General features: G+C 36.8%; 2 protein-coding genes across 3 annotated transcripts; both read left to right on the top strand.

Moving 5' to 3' along the window:
- The first annotated feature begins 6,553 nt into the window (after positions 1-6,553).
- Positions 6,554-10,079, top strand: LOC127874879 (lysoplasmalogenase-like protein TMEM86A). The gene is made up of 2 exons (XM_052419543.1): positions 6,554-6,722; positions 8,344-10,079. Exon 2 carries the CDS (start codon positions 8,355-8,357, stop codon positions 9,078-9,080), a length of 726 nt encoding a protein of 241 aa, XP_052275503.1. The 5' UTR covers positions 6,554-6,722; positions 8,344-8,354; the 3' UTR covers positions 9,081-10,079.
- Positions 10,080-12,214: 2,135 nt separating this feature from the next.
- Positions 12,215-22,981, top strand: LOC127874880 (lysoplasmalogenase-like). 2 transcript variants are annotated; one of them, XM_052419545.1, is made up of 2 exons: positions 12,215-12,623; positions 20,260-22,981. In XM_052419545.1, exon 2 carries the CDS (start codon positions 20,279-20,281, stop codon positions 21,017-21,019), a length of 741 nt encoding a protein of 246 aa, XP_052275505.1. In that variant the 5' UTR covers positions 12,215-12,623; positions 20,260-20,278; the 3' UTR covers positions 21,020-22,981. The 2 variants fall into 2 exon arrangements, with proteins under 2 accessions (XP_052275505.1, XP_052275506.1); XM_052419546.1 differs by lacking the exon at positions 12,215-12,623 and adding an exon at positions 12,647-12,729.
- The last annotated feature ends 340 nt before the right edge of the window (positions 22,982-23,321 follow it).

The following is a 23,321-nucleotide window of genomic DNA, read 5'->3' on the forward strand; positions in this document are numbered from 1 at the left end:
CATAAATGGGTTAAGATTTGAAATGCCCTCTGTATATTGGAATAGTTGAAACATATGGTTTAGATTTTCTAGGCCTCGTTTGGTCGAAAACACAAGTAACTTTATCTCAAAGAGACTGCTCCTTTAAAATCACACGTAAGTTATAAGTTGGGCACTATCCAAGATGCTATTCTACAACAGGACCAAACGAGATAAAAGTGGGCTGGAGAAGATAAATAGTAGTGTTGCGGTCATGGTATGTGTCGCGTTCTGAGAAAACTGGGCATAATGCCTGTGCGTAAAGTGTCGTTCCAGATTAGCCTGTGCAGTCCGCACAGGCTAATCAGGGACAACACTTTCCGCCTTCACTGGATTTTCGTGTAGAAGAGAAACGAAAAACATCATAAAGGCGGAAAGTGAAAGTACGCACATATATGCATTAATGCCCAGTTTTCTCAGAACGCGACTCATGTGGATGTAATTACATGTATACGTTTAAACAAAATACCAAAACGTGTTGTATTCTTGTACTCATATTGTCCATAGATGTTAGTTACCGGACAATGTTTGCAACCTGACGAATTTTGATTAAACCCTACAGGTAGTCATTTAACGATAAATGACTAAATTAACGATTTTAACTATCTCGGGCATAGTTAAAATAATGTAAAATATTAATTTGTATGCATGTAGACTCTTATAATTAAAAAACATGCAGGCTTTGGTGAAATACAATCCCTGAAAACTGTAACTGATGATTCAAAGTAGAATTTTGCTCAGTCAAAGTGCGAAAACAATGTGTCTAACATTTTGGCATTTGATGTGTTATCAATATTTTTATGACGGATATTTAATGATTATTTTATTAAGCGCTTATTATATAATTAAATTGTGATATTAATTCATTTAATTAATATATTTATATTTGCGTTTTAAATTACCTTTCATCAAAAACTAATACGGAAATCTAGTGTTTTCTTTCGAAAAAAATAACCTTAACCCATATATGCCCAGCGACTAGAATAGGGCCTCGGCAAACAGCGTAGACCCAGATGAGACGCCGCATGATGCGGCGTCTCATCAGGGTCTGCGCTGTTTGCTTAAAGCAATTTTTGTAAGAAATATTCTAAATATAGAAATAAATATACAAGACATCCCTAATTTTGGATTTTTTAAAATCCGATTAAGAAGGATGGGAGAGTCCACAAGGCATAAATGCGTTAATGCTTCCCCTAACTATCAAGCAACTCTTGCATTCACGTTTTCAGTTTTCTTCTTTGCCTTTGACGTTTTCTTATTTCTGTTTCTCTGACTCACTTGTTTTACATTGTTTTGATAAAACATGATATATAGGGTATTTCAATTACTCTGACATGTCGACATATGCCGCAAGATTTGCAAGTGCTGCACATTTGCACGAACTAAGCAAAACTGATTCGCACCTGTTCGACACCAGGGTGAAATGTTCCGAGAAAACATGCATTTGAATCTCGCTCTGGGAAAACGGGGCTTAATACAAGTGCGTATAGTGGCGTCCCAGATTAGCCTGTGAAGTCCACACAACCAATCGGAGACGACACTTTTCAATTCGAGTTTATGGTTTTTTTCGTTTAAAAGGAAGTCTCCATTCAGCCAAAAAAGTACGGTCTAGGCGGAAAGTGACGTCCCTGATATGCCTGTGCGAACTACAAAGGTTAATCTGGGACGAAACTTGAAGGACGCACCTTACAACTCGTTTTCTCAGAATAAGGCTCATTTAATAGCTTGAAGCTAAGCTTTAATTCATGTTATATGCATACTATGAAAAGTATGAGACAGTTGTCAGTCCTAAAAATTGATAATGAATATTATTTTAGGCATAGAAGACGTATAAACCTAGTTGATACATACAGACACGCCTTTTAAAGTGATATTATGGGCATCTAACAGTATATGCTATGTTTATAGGTGTCTATCGCAACCGTTGTTTATTTTTGGTGTTTTAACTTCATATACACTTATATGTGTTAACGCAGCATCAACATTCTAAAACAATATCCCGGAAAGAGAAAAATAATGCATTTGAATATCAAGCGTACTTTCGTTTTGACAACTGACGACAGACATGATTCGATGTATGATATGAATCTAAAATAAATTTAGTTTTAGTGCAGATTAGTGCTGCAACAATACGCCAAAAACCATATCGCAATATATTGTCAGTTCAAAAACCCGTATTGCAATATATCGCAATATATTGCTAACTTGTACCAAAATTATAACTTGCCAATTACCCGATAATCCCATAAATTCCAATTTTAAAGCAAATTCTGGTAAATATTTACTATAAATGTGCTCAAGAATAATAAGAAACACAAACATTCGCAAATTTTCCTAAGTATCAAATACATTTTTGCAATTGTTACTATTTAAAGATGTGATGTAATAACGTCCAACCGGGGCGTTTTTCTCACTGAACACGCGTAATTCAGCTGACGTGATGTTCCCGTTTTTATACAACACAAAATACACCCTTACTTTCCATGCGACGTTCTACATGTCTGTATAATTTTCGCGCGGTTTTTATTGAGACAAAGGATAAAGCACTTTTTATTTGATGCTATAATTTTTTATTGTCGCGTTAGCATTCACATTTGGAAGCGTGTTTTCGAAATTCGGATTACAAATAATGCTCAAATCAGAATCAAACGAAACATTTACAGCTGTGCGCAATTAATTCAACGATAATCTGTTCAAAAGCATCGAATGAATGCTCCCATGTAACAACGCTACTCCGTATAATACACTTTTTAGAATGCTATTTTTACGTAAAAAATAATTTACACTGCTTTGTTTTGTTTACCTTTTTATCATTATTTCGGATGGCTTTTCTGGACGAAATGTGAATGAATTTTTGTAAAATTTTCGTACCGGTATGATGAAAATCATATCGCAATACAATATGCGGATTGCGTATTGCGATATATACCGATATACCGGTATATTGTTGCAGCCCTAGTGCAGATTCGTTCATACGACACAAAAACACACGTTTGTTTCACGGATCATTTCGGCTTAGAGGACTGGGTGAGTCATGTTAAATATCGAATATAATATATATTTTATAAACAACTGGTAGCAAGATGAGTTGCAGATAATTGGTCAGTTACCACATTTTAACTAACTATTTTGACCTGTTAATTCTTTTCAGCTCAATTCAACAGTGAAAACTGCCCGTAATATCTCTTTAAACAATATATTTCAACAATTTGGCAAATCGTTTATGATCTAAAAACAAGGGACAAAATTGTCACAAAACCAGGTTTTCAAAAAAATAAAAAAAGTCTGATAAAGGGAGACAACTACAACTCAAAATGTGCATTGCTACTGATTGATTATCACAGTTACCCCCCTTGTTTCAAAATCAATCTATTTTTAGTCGTGGCGACCTTGACCTTGGAGACATCTTTCGCGCGACACACCGTCCAATGATGGTGAACAAATGTGCCACATGATTTTAAAAGCTGACAATGAATTATATAGTTATGGCCCGGACAAGCTCATTTATGGCCATTTTTGACCTTTGAACTCAAAGTGTGACCTTGACCAAAGACCTATAGATAACATAGGTCTTTGCCTTGACCTTGGAGATATCGACGTAATTCTTTCGCGCGACACACCGTCCAATGATGGTGAACAAATGTGCCAAATGATTTTAAAATCTGACAATGAACAACAAAGTTATGGCCCGGACAAGCTTGTTCCGCCAGCTCGCCCGCGTTCGCCAATCTAATAACCAGTTTTTTCCTTCGGAAAACCTGGTTAATTACTTGCAGCATTACGGAGACATTGACCGTGTGGACATTTAAAAGTAAATGATAACGTTGCTGTGTGTTTTGGTTAGTGCTGTGTGTTTTGGTATGTGCTGTGTGTTTTGGTTGGTGCTGTGTGTTTTTGCGAGTGCGGGAGTGCGTTGACATATTGGCTAAGCTTTTAAATCACGGCCGTTAATCACGCTCCACCTCTTTCTTGAGATGCATTAATGAATGAGCCAATGCAACTTCCGAGTTGGCACTAAGGCCCTGATGTTTTGAAATTTCATGGATAATTTTACAAGGTGATTATGTTATATATGTTTTTTCAACATATTTTGTATTATTTTTAATGTAGTGCAATGTAGTGCGATTCAGCAAAGATTAATTAATAAAAAAATGTACAGAAACATACATTCTCAACCCATTCAATAACGTGAGAACCTTTATAAGTTGTGGCAAGCTGGAGTTTTATAAGCATTTCAATGAGTTTTTCCTGTGTGACGAGAAAATGTCCACCCAATTAAATAGCTAACGGCATCAAACGATTGCGTACAACATACATTAGATGCTGCATTTACAAAAATATTGGCTTCTTGCCGACGTAGAGATGGAGCCAATCCTTAGGAGATGGCGCGTATGATAGGAGATGACGTCAATGCAGAATGTATCAGTTAACGGTCGTATCGCAACGACATTATCACATGACGTACATTTGATAGATACTGTTATTTGGGATATTTAATTTAATTTCTCATCGTACATGCGAATGCCCAAATCTGTACAGAACAATAAATACATCCTAAAATAAATAAAATATAGTTTTTAGTTGTTCGCTTGCGAACAACTAAGGTTAATACTACACGTTGCAAGTCGGTCTGCTCTTAACTACGCTAAGAACGATAACCGCCGCATCTGAGGCTATTAATAGATATTAATCTACTATTGCTGTTTTTGGGAAACATTCTTTTGTTTTCAACAGGTAGCGGTGATCTTTTGTATTCACGGGTGCTAACAACGCAATAGCAGAAGGTTAAGTTTGTTTACATTCACAGTTCTCAATTAAAAAAACGTTGATCATGAGTTCACCAATTACTACAGGTATATTATAGACAACACAAAAATGCTTTATAATCGCTAAAACCGAATATAAATAAAAACAGCTATTGTGTTTGTTAACTTGTTGGTCACATGTTCACCGCATGAAATGTGTTATTACCTTATCATTGTCCAACCACACATTAGTGTACGTAGATTAAAATTTTACTACGGGAGTACCGTGCATTGTAAGTAGAAAAAAAAATACTACGGGAGTGCATATCATATGTGTCCTCACATGCCTTATTACGAGTGTATTTCTTCACCATCGAAATATATCGTATGTTTATATTTGATTTACACAATTTTTTTTTCGACACATTTAAATCACACTTTCATAGCCGCGTCATGCGAAAATGGGTCTTATGCGTTTCGGCCAGCGTATCTTAAGCCCAACCTGTGTATTTGCGCAGTCTTGACAGACGCGATGCTGTTTGCTATAAAATCACCCAATGTGTTATGGTCTCAATATGTATCTCCTGACCAGACTGAGAGATGCGCAGGGCTATACATATGAGGAGCGCATATGGAATAAGACCCATTTTCGCATGACGAGGGTCATTAAAAATCTCATCGCGCATTGTAAATGGCATATTTAAGCACAATGCTTTTCGATACCAAATTGTATTCAAAATAGCAAACTTGTAAATAAGGGCAGCCTATCCAGGAGTTTAGGAACGATTCCTAGACGTGCTGACCGAGTACGGTAAAACATTTGTGGTTGTTTAATTAAACGATATTCCTCTTATCGTGACACTATACTTTTTTGTTTGTTTTCTCATTTTGAAAGCAAAACTGTGTTTATCGATAGTTAATTATATATTTCCGAGACGATTTAGTGAACGAGTACTGACCCTGAAATTCTGCGAGATGGATTTTAACGCGTAATAGTAACTGGGCCACAATTTGTGTCGTTTGAACATACAGAAAGTAGTCCGGAATTCCTTACACTGAACAGTGTTACAGCAGTGCAAAAATCAAAAGTTTTGTACAGGGAATTTTCGTCATGATATTATATTTTAAGTGAGATAGGTATTCGATATTTCAACAATATTCATTTAATATGATGGTGATTTTAAATTGTCTTTATATTCAGTTCTCATTACCATTTTCATCATAATTTCTATGCTTTCAGAACGGCAAATGTTGTTATTTTGTCTAAGTTATCTCTATAAAGTAAATAGGAAAATAACACGTGCACACAAATATCGACCCGTGCGTTATGACACACTCTTTATAAGTTTGAATGAAGTGTGTTCATTTCAAACTTGCGATTCATTTTTAAAAATGACTTGCGTCTTTAATTATGCAATAGCGGACATTTTCAGTGCCTTCAGCGCTTTGATTATTTTTGTCGTCGCCGTGAACGTTCCCTTAATGGTTTTGTTAAGCGACACACTACAATGCCAATCGTGATACATCGTCTATCTCCGGATTCCCCCGCAAGATTTGTGGGATAACTCGTCTGCTGATCCAGAGTGACTACAATGCATCCAATAAGTAGGAGGTGCGTTAAATAACACTCTTCATCAACGCATGCGCATCTCTCAACACAATATAAGAAATACTGCATGCCTTCCGTAGTATTTTATTGCACGTTGCAAACTATTGGGGATTTATTGCAAACAGACATATCGAACATACACGTTCTCAGCATTTCGAAGCCATATATGCAGCATGTTCCAGCTATCAGTGTTGGCTAGCCTTCGACACAGTCATCATGCTTTGTTCAAATATTACAGATAGCTGATTGTACATGTGATTGATAACTTGTTAATCACATACGTTCGCCAGCGGTTTGGGTGATATTTATGTTGTTACCGTTCTGTTTGTGCATTGTGTCGGAGATACGGGGTAAGATTATTTCAGTGTTTGAAAAATTTTACGAAGTGTACGTATTTCTGGACGGTTTAATTGTTGGAACCACATAAAAGACCCATATTACATTAAATCACAGTTTGTAGTTAAACATGGAAATAACATTTCTAAATCTAAAGTGTGTAATTGGGTGGAAATATATTTTCTAAAATTCAACTGCACACATACCAGGGGCGAATCAATGATTACTGGCTAGGGGGCGGGATATTGAAAGATTTTCTGGGGTTCCAGGGGGCTGCTATTGCCCATGGTGGGTGCAGGGCAAAGCCCTGTTAGGGGTCCAGGGGGCCGAAGCCCCCCGGAAGCTCCACGATTTTAGTGATTTTGAAGGCTTTGACAACCACTTCTCGAGCATGTCACGACTTATGTACTTTCATCAAAGTACCTTTTTATAATGCCAAAAAAGTGCATAGTTTATACGTAATACTGATGGATAAAATGCAGCGAAAAGAGAATCAATGTGCAAAAAGAGGGATACATCCGAATCGCAGTTCGACTTGAAAAACCGGGCGACAGATAGTCTAAAATTAAAACATTTAGCGATTGTCTGTGATTAGTGGGAAATGTTGTGTACGAAAAAGAAGAAATGAGTTTAAATAGGTGATTTAGATCTAGTTAAGTGTGTAACATCAAATGAATGGACTGTACTTTGGCGGTTTTAGGAGGAGGGGGGGGGGCGTACGCCGCGTCCGCCCCCCCCTTGGATCCGCCTATGCATACTTTTAAAGAGCAGAACGAGACGTTTTTCGTCTCGGTCAATATAAACCGGACAGGAACTCACCAATTGACACAAGTATATTCATTTCCGTTTGTCAAAATATCAATGTAACGAAATAAGATACATCTTTATTTACTAAAAAGTATAGACATTAAGAGAACGATATTCGGTCTTTGTGTGCTTTGTTTAGCGTTGATATTTTGATGGATTTAAATGTATTTTAGTCTTTTAAGGGCGGTCACTTTAACTATTTGCTTAACAGGGAAGATGTTTTGACCAGTGCTAAGATCACTTACTTATGTGACTATCAGTAACTGCCCTACGTGAAAAATAGGTAAAAGTAGAAAAGCCGTAGCAACAATGTCATGATACGTGTGGCCAAACTGGGAATCAAACCCAGGATCCTCGACTTTAGAGTCTAGCGCTTAGCCAACTGTTCTAGCTAGTCAAACATATAAATGTTTTGGCGTGATAACGTTATGTACTATTTGGAAAATCAATTGGCGTTCAACCGTAAAAACGTGTAAAACTATAGAAAAAAGGCACAATTATAGTTTACAGGCTAGAATATAATATGAGTCTTGTTCTAAGAAAACTGGGCTGAATAAATGTGCGTAAAGTGTCGTCCCAGATTAGCATGTGCAGTCCGCACAGGATAATCAGGGACGACACTTTCCGCTTTTATGACATTTTTCGTTTAAATGAAGTCTCTTCTTAGCAAAAATACAATTAAGGTGGAAAGTGTCGTCCCTGATAATCCTGTGCGGACTGCACAGGCTAATCTTGGACGACACTTAACGCACATGCATTAAGCCCATTTTTCTCAGAACACGACTCGTATTATAATGTGGATGATTTAGTTCATACTATTTATTCCAGATATTTGAAGGATGATCCCTGAAGATCTGAAGGTATCGCTGACGCGGGACCAGACCATACGCCTGGTTCCCTTTTTTGCAACGTGGCTGATGTACTATCTTCTGTACATGCCTATTACCGGCTACCCACCTGAAACGCTCGGTTCCGTGTTTTTTAAGCTTCTCCCGATGGCCGGACTTGTGTTTTACATCATTTCTGCTTCACTGGACTTCAAAGGATTCCCGACGGCGAAAACCTGGATACCAAAAGATCACAGACAACGCAACTTCCTGTTTGGCATGATGGCGTCTGCAGTCGGCGACGCATGTTTAGTATGGCGTAATACACTGTTTATACCCGGCCTCCTAGCGTTTGCTGTGGGACACGTATTTTATTTCGTTGGGTTAGAACAATGCGGAAAAAACAGCCGAACGAGAGAATTGTTCATTCTTCTAGGAATAGACGTGTTTTTATTTTTCCAACCGGCATTCAATTCCTACGTCATGACCGCCCTCGTCGCGTTGTACGTTTCGCTGATATTTTCAATGGCGTGGCGCGCGACTGCCTGGTACGAATCGGACGGGTCCAAATCGTCCATGGCGGGGTGTGCAGGTGCGTTGCTCTTCGTTCTATCAGACGGCCTTATCGCAATCGATAAATGGTACGTTCCACTTCCGTTCGTTGGTTCCATGGTGATGTCGACCTACTTTGGTGCCCAGCTCTGTTTAGCTGTCAGTACAACAAGAGACCTGAAGTGATATGTATTATTATGTGTTAGTGCAGACTATTTATTCGCAAATGTTTTGAATTCGATCACGATTAATTAATTGTTAATGTTTTAAAAGTATGAATATTCGTTTACAGAATAAGTTCACACTTTCAAGTGAAGTATCCAAAATACAATCTATGCAGTAATATACTCAGAACTTTTATTTCGGTCCATATTTATACAGACATGTAAATAAAAGTTTAAAACTTTTCATAAAATTGCATTAATCAATAAAAAAAAACCCACAAACAATGACAAAACACAAACCACACATGGCAAAGATAGAGCCAATACTCAATATATTACTAGTATATAAATATACTAGTATACTTTAAGGTAGATTTAGATTTTACTTTTCAATTTAAATTCATACCTCTCAATGAAGTGCCGGCCAGCTTTTACACTCAAAATTTAACAGTACTTATTGCGCATTCAGGTATTTATATCAGTCACTGACAACTGTACATAGTAATTAAATCAGAGATAGTGAAGAATGGCCGTAGAAAGAATTTCATGACAAATACCCGCACACGTTGTGTGGCCGATCTGAGACTCGAACCAGCAATGCTAGGTTTTGCAGTTCTTGGCGAGCCCTGTTTATCATAAGATAAAGCGATTATTTCCAGACTTCTGTATGTATTTGCACCATGGCCAAGTGCATAAATCACATTTGCATAGAAATAAAGCGTTACATGCATGCTCTTACATCAGAATCCTGGCGATGAAAAGTGTAACATGTCAGTTAACACACGATCGTGTATGGTGGCGTGTAAATGTAATAAGACAGATAAATAATAATACCCCAATCAGCAATACACCGATTGTGTTGTATAAATGCTAAATTTACAATTGATCTACTGTCAGTAAGAGTTGAATCCGAATGTTACAAAATTAAATTATCTTATAGCCACATTGTAAAAGTATGCTTGTCTTGACCTACAGGCTACAACAGTATTAAAGTGCACATACTGAAAGCTTAAACGTTCAATAGTTTTTTCTTTGTATTATTAATATAACCTCACACTTGTGTTGTATTAAAGGGGCCTTTTCACCGATTTTGGCATATTTTGAAGTTTGTCATTAAATGCTTTATATTGATAAATGTAACATTGGATCTTAAAAGCTCCAGTAAAAAATCAAGAATAAAATTTAAAAAAGGAAAAAAGTAGCCGGTACCAGGGCTCGAACCAGTGACCTCCGGAGTCCTGGTATTAGTTTGAAGTAAAAACGCATAAGCCCTCTCGGCTATTCCGCCAAGTATACACTACATACGTATTTGATACTTTATATAAGAAATCTTCGTAGTTTCATAAATTTAAACGACAACAACAGAACTCTCCAAATTATTCAATCGTTTCGCGTTGCAACGCTTTATAATTTTTAGGTTTTCAAATCGTCAAAAGAAACATATAATGGCTATATTGGACTATGGTAAATGTTCAGTAATAGTGTTTCCTCACAAATATCATAACTCCAACGAAAATTTGCGAATCTGAAACAACTTTTTCGGCGTAAGCTGCATAAGCCAGCTTTTCGCCTTAGCCTGACCTTTGTAAGTGTCCAATAAAATTCCGATAAAATTTCCCGCGGCTAGGTACGACTGAATACACTTCATTTATTCCATTGGCTGATTTGAGTATACCACCAGAACATTGGAAACATATCCGCGTCTTTGTAACACTGTTTTACTGTATGAAACAATTTTATCTCGAATGAAAAGGCTTAATAGATAGAACAGTTTTACACTCAATTCTCGACATCAATACAGTTTGTGCGTACACCTTTTATTTTCAGAGTATTACCAGCGCAAGAGCGTTTATACTTAAAAGGCTATGTTCTCATATTTAGTACTTACTTCCTTATTCCTGTCAACATGTTAACATGTAAAAGTATAAAGAGCAATGGAAGCGAGGCCTCACTTTAAAGCATTGCATTTCAACCCGCGAGGTATATCGGGTCAATTCGCGGACATTCAGAGTTTATATACAGGTCTTCACCGGAGTTGGCGGCCAGTAAAATAATCGTTATATAATAAAGACGCTATCCGTGAACTAGGTGACCTGGAATTTTCTTTAGACCAGAAATATGTTAACTGAAGATATTCAGCAATATATTTATGGTATGTAAATAATAGATTCTTAATGTGTTTTCAACAATACAATGATAAATATTACTGTTGATAAATTTAACAATAATTATTCGTCCTTATTGCCTAATGTACTAAAGTGATATTATGAGCATGTAACAGTTTATAGGTGTCTATCGCAACCGTTGATTATTTTTGATGTTTCTACTTCATATACACTTATATTAATTAATGCAGCATCATCATACTAAAACAATATACCAGAAAGAGAAAAATAATGCATTTGAATATCAACCGTACTTTCGTTTGACAACTGATCATGCGTTTACGAGTTGAACCTAAATTTAGTTTAAGTGCAGATTTGTTCATACGACACAAAGACACGAAATTGTTTTACGGATCATTTCAGCTTACAGGACTGGGTGGGTCACGTAAGAATATCGAATATAAAATATATAGCAAGGTGAGTTACAGATAATTAATCAGTAACCACATTTTAACTAACTATTTTGACCTGTTAATTCTTTTCAGCTCAATTCAACAGTGCAAAATGCCCATAATATCACTTTAAGCATTAGCACGATGATAATTGATACTGTTAATAATCGAATCAAATGGCAATACCCGACAAACCACTAAAACAGGTTTGTTCGAAGAACGCGCCTATAAATACGGATACTTCTCGTGTGGCCGGTTGACTCATATGTTTAAATTTCACTTCCATTCTTCTTTTGGTTTTCTGTTTTGTATCTATAGGTTTATGACCAGCAATATGTTATAATGTAAAATAAGCCGCGAAAACTCCCCGTAACATCCCGTACTGCGTGTGATGCAGCTAAGAACTGCACAGAAAAAGACATTCGCTATACTTGATCTCATTCATTAAACTATTTACGCCGTATATCTTTTTTAAAGATATTTCTTGTTTCAATTTTGACAATTTACCAAACCGTGAAAAGATCACTTTAAGTAATTTGACTAAATACATATGTATGACATACCTCTACACTACGTTATTGCAGAAATAGAACAATGTTACATGTACAAATGTACCTGATGTCAATATACATCGGAAATACATTACATTTTCGAAGATATCTGAAAAATAGCTATGCCACAATTGATCTACCGTACTTCGAGTTAAGAACGTCTTGTATAAACGGAACTGCTCTCTACATTATGTTGGTCACACGCCGATCAATATTGCCAAGTGTATCGACCCACACATACATTACTTGTAAGCAGTGGATGAACCCAGATTGTGCGAGTATTAAGACGTAATGTAAACCAAGCGTTTAGAGCACAGATTCGACTTAAGTAAACGCCTGCAGTTCAAACACTTTAAAGCGAAAAACACATGTGCTATTTGTCAGGCTAATAAATGTTGAGGGTACTTGAAGGTTTATTTTAAACGTGGAGTTATTCAAAACAACGTTACGATAAAAGGTGAGAGCTTATTTTTAGTGTTTATGTAGTATCATATCTAGAGCATTCTGCATGTGTAGTGGGCCAATCGTCACACTCACAGCAAAGTGTAGCGACTGTTAGATAGGTATATATTAATAAGCAATTGTTATTTAATTAAGTATATAGACTATACACTGTTTAAATGCATCGTTGCGTATTTAACTTTTAACTTTATGCATCCTTCCATATTAGTTGCAATAATCCAACTCCCAGCTATTGGTTTATTCGCCTCGGTTTGATAACGGGTTTTGTATAAAGTTTTTGTTTTGAGTATTTCTCCACAATTCACTCGAAAATTGATATCGGTAATAACAGGTATTGTGTTTGTAACGATGTATTAGGTTCATTAAACTCGATTTTATAGACATACGTGAGACATAACTTTTTGACATTAAAAAATGGGTTACAAGGAAGAACTCTGAGCTGTACTTATGTACTTATAAAAGCTCATAGAATTCAAGAAGAACTACCTTTCATATACTGTTAGGAGAGGTTGTAGACTTGCAACATGATTATGTTAGTGTTAACCTATTTATTTGAGCTCGATTGCATAGAAAGCAAGCCTTAGGCTTATTTGAAACACTCGATTCCGTTTCCTGGGACTAGAACCAGTGCTTGGTGCCTCTTGGGGGGGGGGGGGTTCTAAAGAACGCTCCCAGTGGGTATCGAAGCCGTGACCTCCCGGTATCTAGGCGGACACCATGACCATATTTTTGACCTCTGATTTAATAATAACAATCTGCAATATAATTGAGGAGGAAGGAATTAAGTTATGAGTCTTAAATACAGTGGAGTATTCAATCATGTGATACATCACATTGCGACAGTTTATGTTTTCTTGCAACAGACTCTGTCCTTTCGTCGATTTGTAATACAGGAAGTACATGTAGATGGATCATCTTGCGAAAAGCTTAATTTATTTCCGTATCAGGTTTCTGCGTCAATATTAAGAGGTTCTTCCTTTTGTATAGGCCTTTTAATGTGTGGGTTGTTCAAGTTGGTATTATCTGTAAACAATGGATGCACGTGAATATAATTATTAATACACGTAATTGGCCATAGGCGAGACCCATACTGAAATCATTTGGTCTGCTCATTTTTACGTTAATCATAATCATTCATTTTGTACAAGATGCTACGCCAAAAAAGCTTCAAGAAGCAAACAACATGCAAACAAAGATCTCAAGATATGAAGCGTATTTTTAACCATTGAAAAAAAAACAACAATAATTACTTTAGCAAGTCGTGCCGCAAAAATGTTGTAAACAGTTTTCTACAACTTAATAAGAGTACCACGTTTGCTTTGAAATCAATAGCAGTGAACTGTTATTGACTGCTTTAACTTGCAAAGGCTGTTAAAAGTGTCGCGTTTCGCATAACATTCAGTGCTTCAGTTTCTAGTTGTTCTTGCACATTGTTTAGTCTACATAACCATGTGGCAATCATCATAATCATAATCATCATTATCATAATCGTCGTCGTCGTCGTCGTCGTCGTCGTCATCATCATCATCATCATCATCATCATCATCATCATCATCATCATCATCATCACCATCATCATCATCATCATCATCATCATCATCATCATCATCTTCAGCAGCAGCATCAGCATCATCATCATAATCATCACCACCATCAATAACAAGTACAACAACAATAACAATAGACAGCAGCACAACCCACATCACTAAGTCAACATCAACACAAGTTTTGTGTGAGAATGTCGCTGGTTTTGCTTCTGTACAATGTTCAGAAGGCGCAACACTTCTGGACCTTCATCTAAAGATCAATTCGTCTCATTTCTACAAACAAGCGCCGAGATGCACTTTGCACAGGCGTTTACCATCTAGCAGAGTATATACATGTTGTATGATCGTTTGTATGGCGAGCAATAACAGGACATAGCGATCCAATTACTATCACTGTCACTTGTATAGGGTAGAGGTCATCGAGATGTGAATATCTATGGGGGTATTAAGGTGGTGACACGAGGGCAAGTATGGGGATAGTAAATGATGCTAAACATGTGAATTAACTCGCCTGTAAAGCATGTAAGTCGTCGAGATGACTCAGATGTTTTGATATAAATGGGAATTTAATTGAAATGAGATAAGATAGGTGTGTCGGAATGAGAAATATCTTCATTAATGAAAATACTTTACGACTGTGCTAACGAAATTACATTTGAATTTAAATTTAGTAGATGATGATAGCTGAAAGTAGATTATGAGGAATATGACGCCATAATTAATAACAAGAAATATCTTTAAAAAAGATATACGGCGTAAATAGTTTAATGAATGAGATCAAGGATAGCGAATGTCTTTTTCTGTGCAGTTCTTAGCTGCATCACACGCAGTACGGGATGTTACGGGGAGTTTTCGCGGCTTATTTTACATTATAACATATTGCTGGTCATAAACCTATAGATACAAAACAGAAAACCAAAAGAAGAATGGAAGTGAAATTTAAACATATGAGTCAACCGGCCACACGAGAACAAACCTGTTTTAGTGGTCTGTCGGGCATTGCTATTTGATTCGATTATTAACAGTATCGAGAATCATCGTGCTCATGCTTAAAGTGATATTATGGGCATTTTGCACTGTTGAATTGAGCTGAAAAGAATTAACAGGTCAAAATAGTTAGTTAAAATGTGGTTACTGATCAATTATCTGCAACTCACCTTGCTACCAGTTGTTTATAAAAATATATTTTATATTCGATATTCTTACGTGACCCACCCAGTCCTGTAAGCCGAAATGATCCGTAAAACAATATTGTGCCTTTGTGTCGTATGAACAAATCTGCACTAAAACTAAATTTAGGTTCAACTCGTAAACGCATGATCAGTTGTCAAACGAAAGTACGGTTAATATTCAAATGCATTATTTTTCTCTTTCTGGTATATTGTTTTAGTATGTTGATGCTGCATTAATTACTATAAGTGTATATGAAGTAGAAACATCAAAAATAATCAACGGTTGCGATAGACACCTATAAACTGTTACATGCTCATAATATCACTTTAGTACATTAGGCAATATGGTGGAATAATTATTGTTAAATTTATTAAAAATAATATATATCATTGTATTGTTGAAAACACATTAAGAATCTATTATTGACATACCATAATTATATTGCTGAATATCTTCTTTTAACATATTTCTGGTCTAAAGAAAATTCCAGGTAACCTAGTTCACGGATAGCGTCTTTATTATATAACGATTATTTTACTGACCGCGAACTCCGGTGATGACCTGTATATAAACTCTGAATGTCCGCGACTTGACCCGAAACCTCGCGGGTTGAAATGCAATTCTTTAAAGTGAGGCCTCGCTTCCACTGCTCTTTATACTTTTACATGTTAACATGTAGACAGGAATATGGAAGTAAGTACTAAATATGAGAACATAGCCTTTTAAGTATAAACGCTTTTGCGCTGGTAATACTCTGAAAATAAAAGGTGTACGCACAAACTGTATTGATGTCGAGAATTGAGTGTAAAACTGTTCTATCTATTAAGCCTTTTCATTAGAGATAAAATTGTTTCATACAGTAAAACAGTGGTACAAAGACGCGGATATGTTTCCAATGTTCTGGTGGTATACTCAAATCAGCCAATGGAATAAATGAAGTGTATTCATTCGTACCTAGCCGCGGGAAATTTTATTTGAATTTTATTGGACACTTACAAAGGTCAAGTCAGGGTGAAAAGCTGGCTTATGCAGCTTACGCCGAAAAAAGCTACGAGGTATCTGATTAAAACGAGGAAACAATGTGTAGTCATTCAAATCTGGTATCGAACTCACGACCTAAGAAACTATGAGAAAGCATGAAAGAAGACAACGCGTAATAATTACTTAAACTGGATGGTTTTACTGAACACTTTTAAAGGATCCCTGACCTGAAATTGTAACACGGAAAAAAACTTCGATAAAGATTGTAAATTGATTATTTATCGCGATTATTTATCGAAGAATGTTAAAATATTTCCCAATGCCCAATATCAATTTAAATTCGTAAGTACATTCCACCATGGACAGACTTTAAATATATGTATACATATATTTTCGTCAGGCCAAACAGTTTCAATTCCACTTACATCTACAATAGAAGAGGAAGGTCGGCTGGTCTTTTTGTAAACTTTCATCAATCATAATCAAGTTATTTGCCTCTTTAATAAGGATGTTCACAGACAGTTCTAAATCTTTAAAATCTGTTGGAAAAACACCTCGGTCTTAATAGTAAACTGTTTATTTTGCGATTGTAATATATTACATGACTGGCGTGACACCCGGATTGTATAGTTTGTATTTTGTATTGCGTTTCGTATTTTTAATTACCGAAAGCCTTTTATTGCAAGAAAAATGAATGAATAAGCAAATGTGACGTATGCTTACTTGTAACTTACAGTAATTTTACTTAACTATGCAATACGCTCACAGAGGTTTCGTTGAAATAATATAGTGTTATTGATAAAAAGTCGAACATTGGCAAATTTAGGAGGGGTACGTCGTTTCCACTTTAAAAATTCGCGAGAGGAAATATTGGCAACATGGTTACATCAAAGCCGAGTCCGCGAATTACATAATTTGTTCACATGCTTTCAGATATCTGCATAAATTCTGTTGTTGATTCCTTTGTCTTTATACAATTGAAGAATATATCTTCCCCTGAAGTTAAGGAATACATTGTCAAACCATGTGTATTGGATCACAGATTTAAACTAGAAATGGCACGACAGAGCCCGACGCGTATCCCCACACCGCATGTTTGACCCAGGGGGGGGGGGGGGGGCACCCCAGGGTTGGTAATGGGGCCATGCATAGTTGAGATTGCCCGTGTTGTCATAAGAGATGTTCAGTATCAATTGGAAGTGAATCGGTGTAGAAATGAAGAAGTTAATGTAAAATAACATAAAACAAGAGATGTGTTTGTGAGAAACTCAAGGCCCTCCCTGCGCCGCTTTGATGTATTAAAAAAATGTATCATTTGGCAGGTTCATTACTTACCTCCCTTTAAGCTTATAACTTCCCTTGGATTTGTTTTTTTTACCTTTGACCTTGAAGGATGACCTGCACATTGACTTTACACCACTCAAAATGTGCAGCTTCATGAAATACACATGCATGCCAAATATCAAGTTGCTATCTTCAATACTGCAAAAGTTATGGCCAATGAACCATACCGGGGGCATAAAAATGAGTGAACATCTCTGACCCGGCCTAACCCCAACCCCCATAACTTTTGACCCAGAGGTCAGATCAAAATTCCCAATAGTGCAGGGTCGCACATATGCTCATAGCTACTATGTGTGTAAGTTTCAATGTTCTAGTGCTTATAGTGTAGGAGGAGATAGTTGCCAGGTTGGACGGACGGACGGACAGACGGCGGAGATAACCACAATATCCCCACGCTTTTCAAAAAGCGTATGTGGCTGAGTGTTACAGAAATTTCATCGTCAATAATTTTCCCCTGTTTTTTTTGATGCCACTTTTTGTTATGCGTACGGAACGTTACGTCACATCATTAAAACGTAATACACATTTCAATCAACCCACGCGTACAACAAAATCCATACGCGTAATCTGTATATTTTTAATATTTTTGCTCGATCAGCTAGTCCTAAGAAAAGAATAATCTGCGAAATAAAATCAATGATATCATATTTCCTTTGCATTTGCCGAACGAGGAAACCGCATCCGCATGTGATTAAGAGGCATCAGAGCTTCCTGCATGCATGATTTCAATGTCGCAGTGTAGAAATTATCTTAAAAAACAACAACATATAAGATTTGAAGTTGAATACTTTGGCAGTTGCGGGGATTTATGAAAGTGTTGCACTGGATGCGCGAATGACGTACTAGTATTGATCTGGGTTGTGCGTCCCAAAATAGGTCTCCCAGATCAAAACTACATTGTTATAGCTCTAGAGGCAACATTTATGATTATCAAGGCCGAGTTAGAATATGTGCCACGTGCGTCCAAACACAAAGTCAAATAGTAGAAAAACTTGGTCAAAATGTTTATGTTGACAGAGTCTTGGCCAACTTTGTGGTCAAAATGTATTGTTTATGTGGACACCGTCTTGACCAACATTGTGGTCAAAATGTTTATGTGGATACAGTCTAGACTAACTTTTGGGACAAAATGTTTATGTGGACACAGTCTATACCAACTTTGTGGTAAAAATGTTTACGTGGTGACAGTCTAGACCAACTTTGTGGTCAAAATGTTTATGGGGACAAAGTCTGTGAAAAGGGGGTTTAATGCATGTGCGTAAAGTATCGTCCCAGATTAGCCTGTGCAGTCCGAATGGCTAATAAGGGACGACACTTTCCGCTTTTATGGTAATTTTTGTTTCAACATAGTCTCTTCCTAACAAAACTCTAGTTTAAGCGGAAAATGTCGTCCTGATTAGCCTGTGCGGACTGCACATGCTAATCTGGGACGACAATTTACGCACATGCATTGAACCCCTTTTTCACAAAGCACGACCCATATAAATTGTATAATTTTACTCAACAAAATGAGAAACTTGTTTTGCAATGGTAGACGTCACATGGCTAACGTGTACTTCTCTGTATTAACCAGATTAGTTATGTAATGGTGATTTGAATCATTTTTGCTCTGTCATAATTAGTGTTATTGAACTCGAAGTAATAAACAATGTTTTGTTAGCCATTACTGTCTTGAAAATATTATCTTATCAACCTTTATTTTATATTTGAACATATAAAGAAAAAAAAATAGCATACAAACTTAATCGTCCAAATGGATATATATATATGGAGGTATAGCTAATGGAGAAATGTGGATTAACCCATTAATGCCTATTGGACTCTCCCATCCTTCAAAATTGGATCAATTTATTTTCAAAGTTAGGATGTCTAGTATATTCATTTCTATAATTAAAATATTCCTTACAGAAATTCCTTAAAGCAAATAGCGCAGACCCTGATGAGACGCCGCGGCGTCTCATCTGGGTCAACGCTGTTTGCCAAGGCCTTTTTTCTAGACGCTAGGCATTTGTGGATTAAATCCATCGCCAAGTGTACCATTATGTGTTTATTGCAAGATATTGTAAGTAGTAAAGAGTGTGCCACTGCAGTATGAAGTGCGTTAGTTTTAGTTTTCCATAAACACTTGCCTTCATCCGGTATACATACGCAAATGCGCCGATGTTACCAATATACACTAACACGTTCATGCAGACATTTCAGTGGGACAAAATTATTACAATTTTCAATTCCAAATGCGGTTTATTATCCCCACGCTTTTTGAAAAGCGTGCGGATATTGTGGTTATCTCCGCCGTCCGTCAGTCCGGCCGTCCTGGCCACTATCTCCTCCTATACTCTAGCACCTTGAAACTTGCACACATAGTAGCTATGAGCATATGTGCGATGGCCTCATTATCAACCCTGGGGCGCCCCCTGGGCCAAACATGCGGCGTTGGGATACGCGTCGGCGTCTGCCGCGCCATTTCTAGTTACATATGACTTAACAAAGGAAAAAATCCCCAAATTAGTTTTTCATATGAATTGTGTTTCTTGTTATGAAATATTCGATAATTTAACTGGTGATCAATTGGGTTTTGTTTTACAGACACTTTCACATCGGAGCAATGGAAGCCGTTAAAATGGCGCTGTCGATTTTCGACCGCAATCAGAAGATACGGTTACTGCCCTTTGTTGTGACTGCGACATTTTTCCTAATCCAGCCATACGAACCGGGGACATTCCTGGGAACGACATTCAAAGTGTTACCCGTTCTGTCGCTTATCGGCTACGTGATCGTCACTAGGTCCCAGTTCCCACGGAAAACCAAATCCATCAACATCCATTCTCTAACACCGGAGGATCCCTACAGTTTCTGCATTCTTGTTGGACTCTGTATGTCTCTCGTTGGAGACATTCTGGTCACAATACCGTACATGATGTTCCTTGGTGGATTCTTGTACATGGTGATATACCTCTGCTATTTCATCGCCATCGAGGTGGACGGCAGACACAAAGGCTGTCGTAGCAGCGTCACCTGGCTTTTTGGGCTTCTTTATATCAACACCTTCCTCTGTCTTCAGGGAACCGCGGACGAGTTCGGAATGAAGCTCTTCTTTTTAATCTACCTGGCCCCTCTCTTCCTGGCGGGCTGGAAGGCGGCGTCGGCGATGGAAGAGAACCCTCGGGACATGTCGGTCTTCATGGGTTGTCTCGGGGCTTCATTGTTTATCCTCTCGGACTGTCTAGTGATCTCCCACCACATGGAGTACCCCATTCCGTTCGCCGAGTTCTTCTATATGCTGTTTTACTATGGCGCTCAGTGTGGATGGGCGCTTAGCACGTCGCATTTTAGTAAAGGGGCATAGACGACAATGCTGACTTTGCCGAATACTCGTTTAGAGGCTTAATCTGCGAAAAGGGAAGGCGACATTGATAACACTTTCAGGGGTTTTATTTAGAAAAAGGGGAAGACGCTGGACGCTGGGTAAAATGGGAAAATTGAGCGCGAAGGAGACATATTTGGGAAAAAAAATAAAAACTGTTCATTTCAATGTCTATAACTCACCTACAGACTTCAGGTTTTTTTTTAGAAAAAGAGGCATGTGTCTGACCTTTTTGTTCTTAAACACATGAACAAGTATGATATTAAAGTCAAAGTCCTAAATAAAGTTGCAGGTGTAGATCTAATAATGTCAACTGGGGCCGGGGAATGATGTCAATATTATGATTTCAATTTCAAGATGAATGGATTGACGATCTAGATCTGCTACAGTATTGGAAGGGAAAGGTGCGGCAGCTGCCGATTGTCTACTTTCACTTTTACAATAATCCGACAGTATTAATCGATGTTGATTACATGTACCTCCGAATCCTGCTGGGTTTCAACGGTTTTTGATGATTCATTCTTAAAAAATGCGTCGACGCAATTAATATTTCCGAGTCCAAACGTTTTATTTTGTTCGTGTATGAACGCCAATTTTGAGACTTTTTCTGTTTTAACGTTTATATCTTGGCTTTCATATAACCCGGATGAAAATTCGACTGGTTTCCGGTAATTAATTGACGAAACACCCTCCTCGCGCAAGACCGGAATCCAGTAAAATAGTCACATGATAAATACGATTAGTTGCCCGGTTTCCATGACGTAATTTAGAGCTATATATAGAATCATTGGGATTCCCAGATTTGAGTGTTCGTCGGGAGAGAGAGAGAGAGAGAGAGAGCGAGATCGTAGTACATGGTACAAATTGGATAAGTGTCGACTTCCCAAAAGAAAAAAAACAACATTTCTTTGAGGGTAAAATATTATATTTTGGTGAAAAATTATATTTTTGGAGGGGAAATGGTATTTTTAGGGGAAAAATTCTGGTAGGGGAAGACGCCGAATATCGGCGTCACTTTCTTAGTAAAAAACCCCCTGACTTTGGAGTTTTAATATTTTAATAAATGTATTAAGCTACCGAATACGTGTTAAATAATTAATCTTGAAATGACTGATTACATTTTTGAAGGCTAAATAAGCTTAAATTTAAAGATGACACCGAAATGGAATTCAGTGTTTGATGATTTATCTGTTAATGAGTAGACATGCTGCTGAGTGTTTGCGGATAGATATATAAAAAAGAAAGAAGTAAGAAAGATAAAGGCAGTGTTTGATGATTAATCTGCGACAAGATAGTAAGCATCAAGTTCATGTTATGAAACTAATTCGCTGAAAAGTAACACATTTTGAGGATTATCCCTCTGAAAGAAAGCAGACGTCTACAAATAAAGTTTCGGAGGATTAATCTGTTGAAAATAAAGTCGACGATTTATTGATTATTGTGTTGGATAATTTATTTGCTATACAAATGGAAAAATTCTTTGAGCAATACGAATTCAAAACTTATTTTTATTGTTGGATGTATTGCAACACACTTGCGAACAAAATTTTAGTGATATCCTTATCGAAACACAAACATACATTTATATATGTTATGGTATGATTACGAAACAAAGTGCAATCGTATTCAAACCAAAAAAAATTCTAAAAATTAACAACCGTTTGCTTTTGCTTATTATGTGTTAGAGCTTAGAAATGAAACATGGGCATTGTATTGATGTTGATGTTGTACTGTACGAAAGAAGTTTTTAGATGTTACATATATTTTGGAACAGTTTATGCTTGTAGTTATTTTATGTTGGTTTTAGCCTCATACTAAAATCGTTTCTATGATATTATTAAGTTGCCCATCGTTTTGTTTTTAAAAACATTTTTATAATAAAGCATGCTTAAGTTTTTTATTGTTTTATATTAATTGAATAAATAAAAATGTTATTTACTATCACTTGTGTTTATAATTATTATTTTTGAAAGATTGAACTTTGTAAAACTTTTTATTTTATGCTTTCCGGTGGTTTATAGAGAAATATCAGTGAATTAAAACTGATAATTTCACAGTTTCAAACAGTGAAAATTATCAGTGAAAATTATCGATAATTTTCACTGTTTACTGTGAAATGACGTCATTTTTTTACGAAATTACGTCATTATCCCAGCGAAATTCTTTAGTTAAACTCTTTAACAATGTATATAAACGGTGACAAAAAGCATAAAATAAAAAGAAAATTTGTTAGTTTCGCTGGAAAATCGATTTAAATTCACTCGTGATCATAGAAAAAATATAT

The sequence above is a fragment of the Dreissena polymorpha genome, chromosome 3 (genome assembly GCF_020536995.1).
Source record: "Dreissena polymorpha isolate Duluth1 chromosome 3, UMN_Dpol_1.0, whole genome shotgun sequence".
NCBI classification, from domain to species: domain Eukaryota; kingdom Metazoa; phylum Mollusca; class Bivalvia; order Myida; family Dreissenidae; genus Dreissena; species Dreissena polymorpha.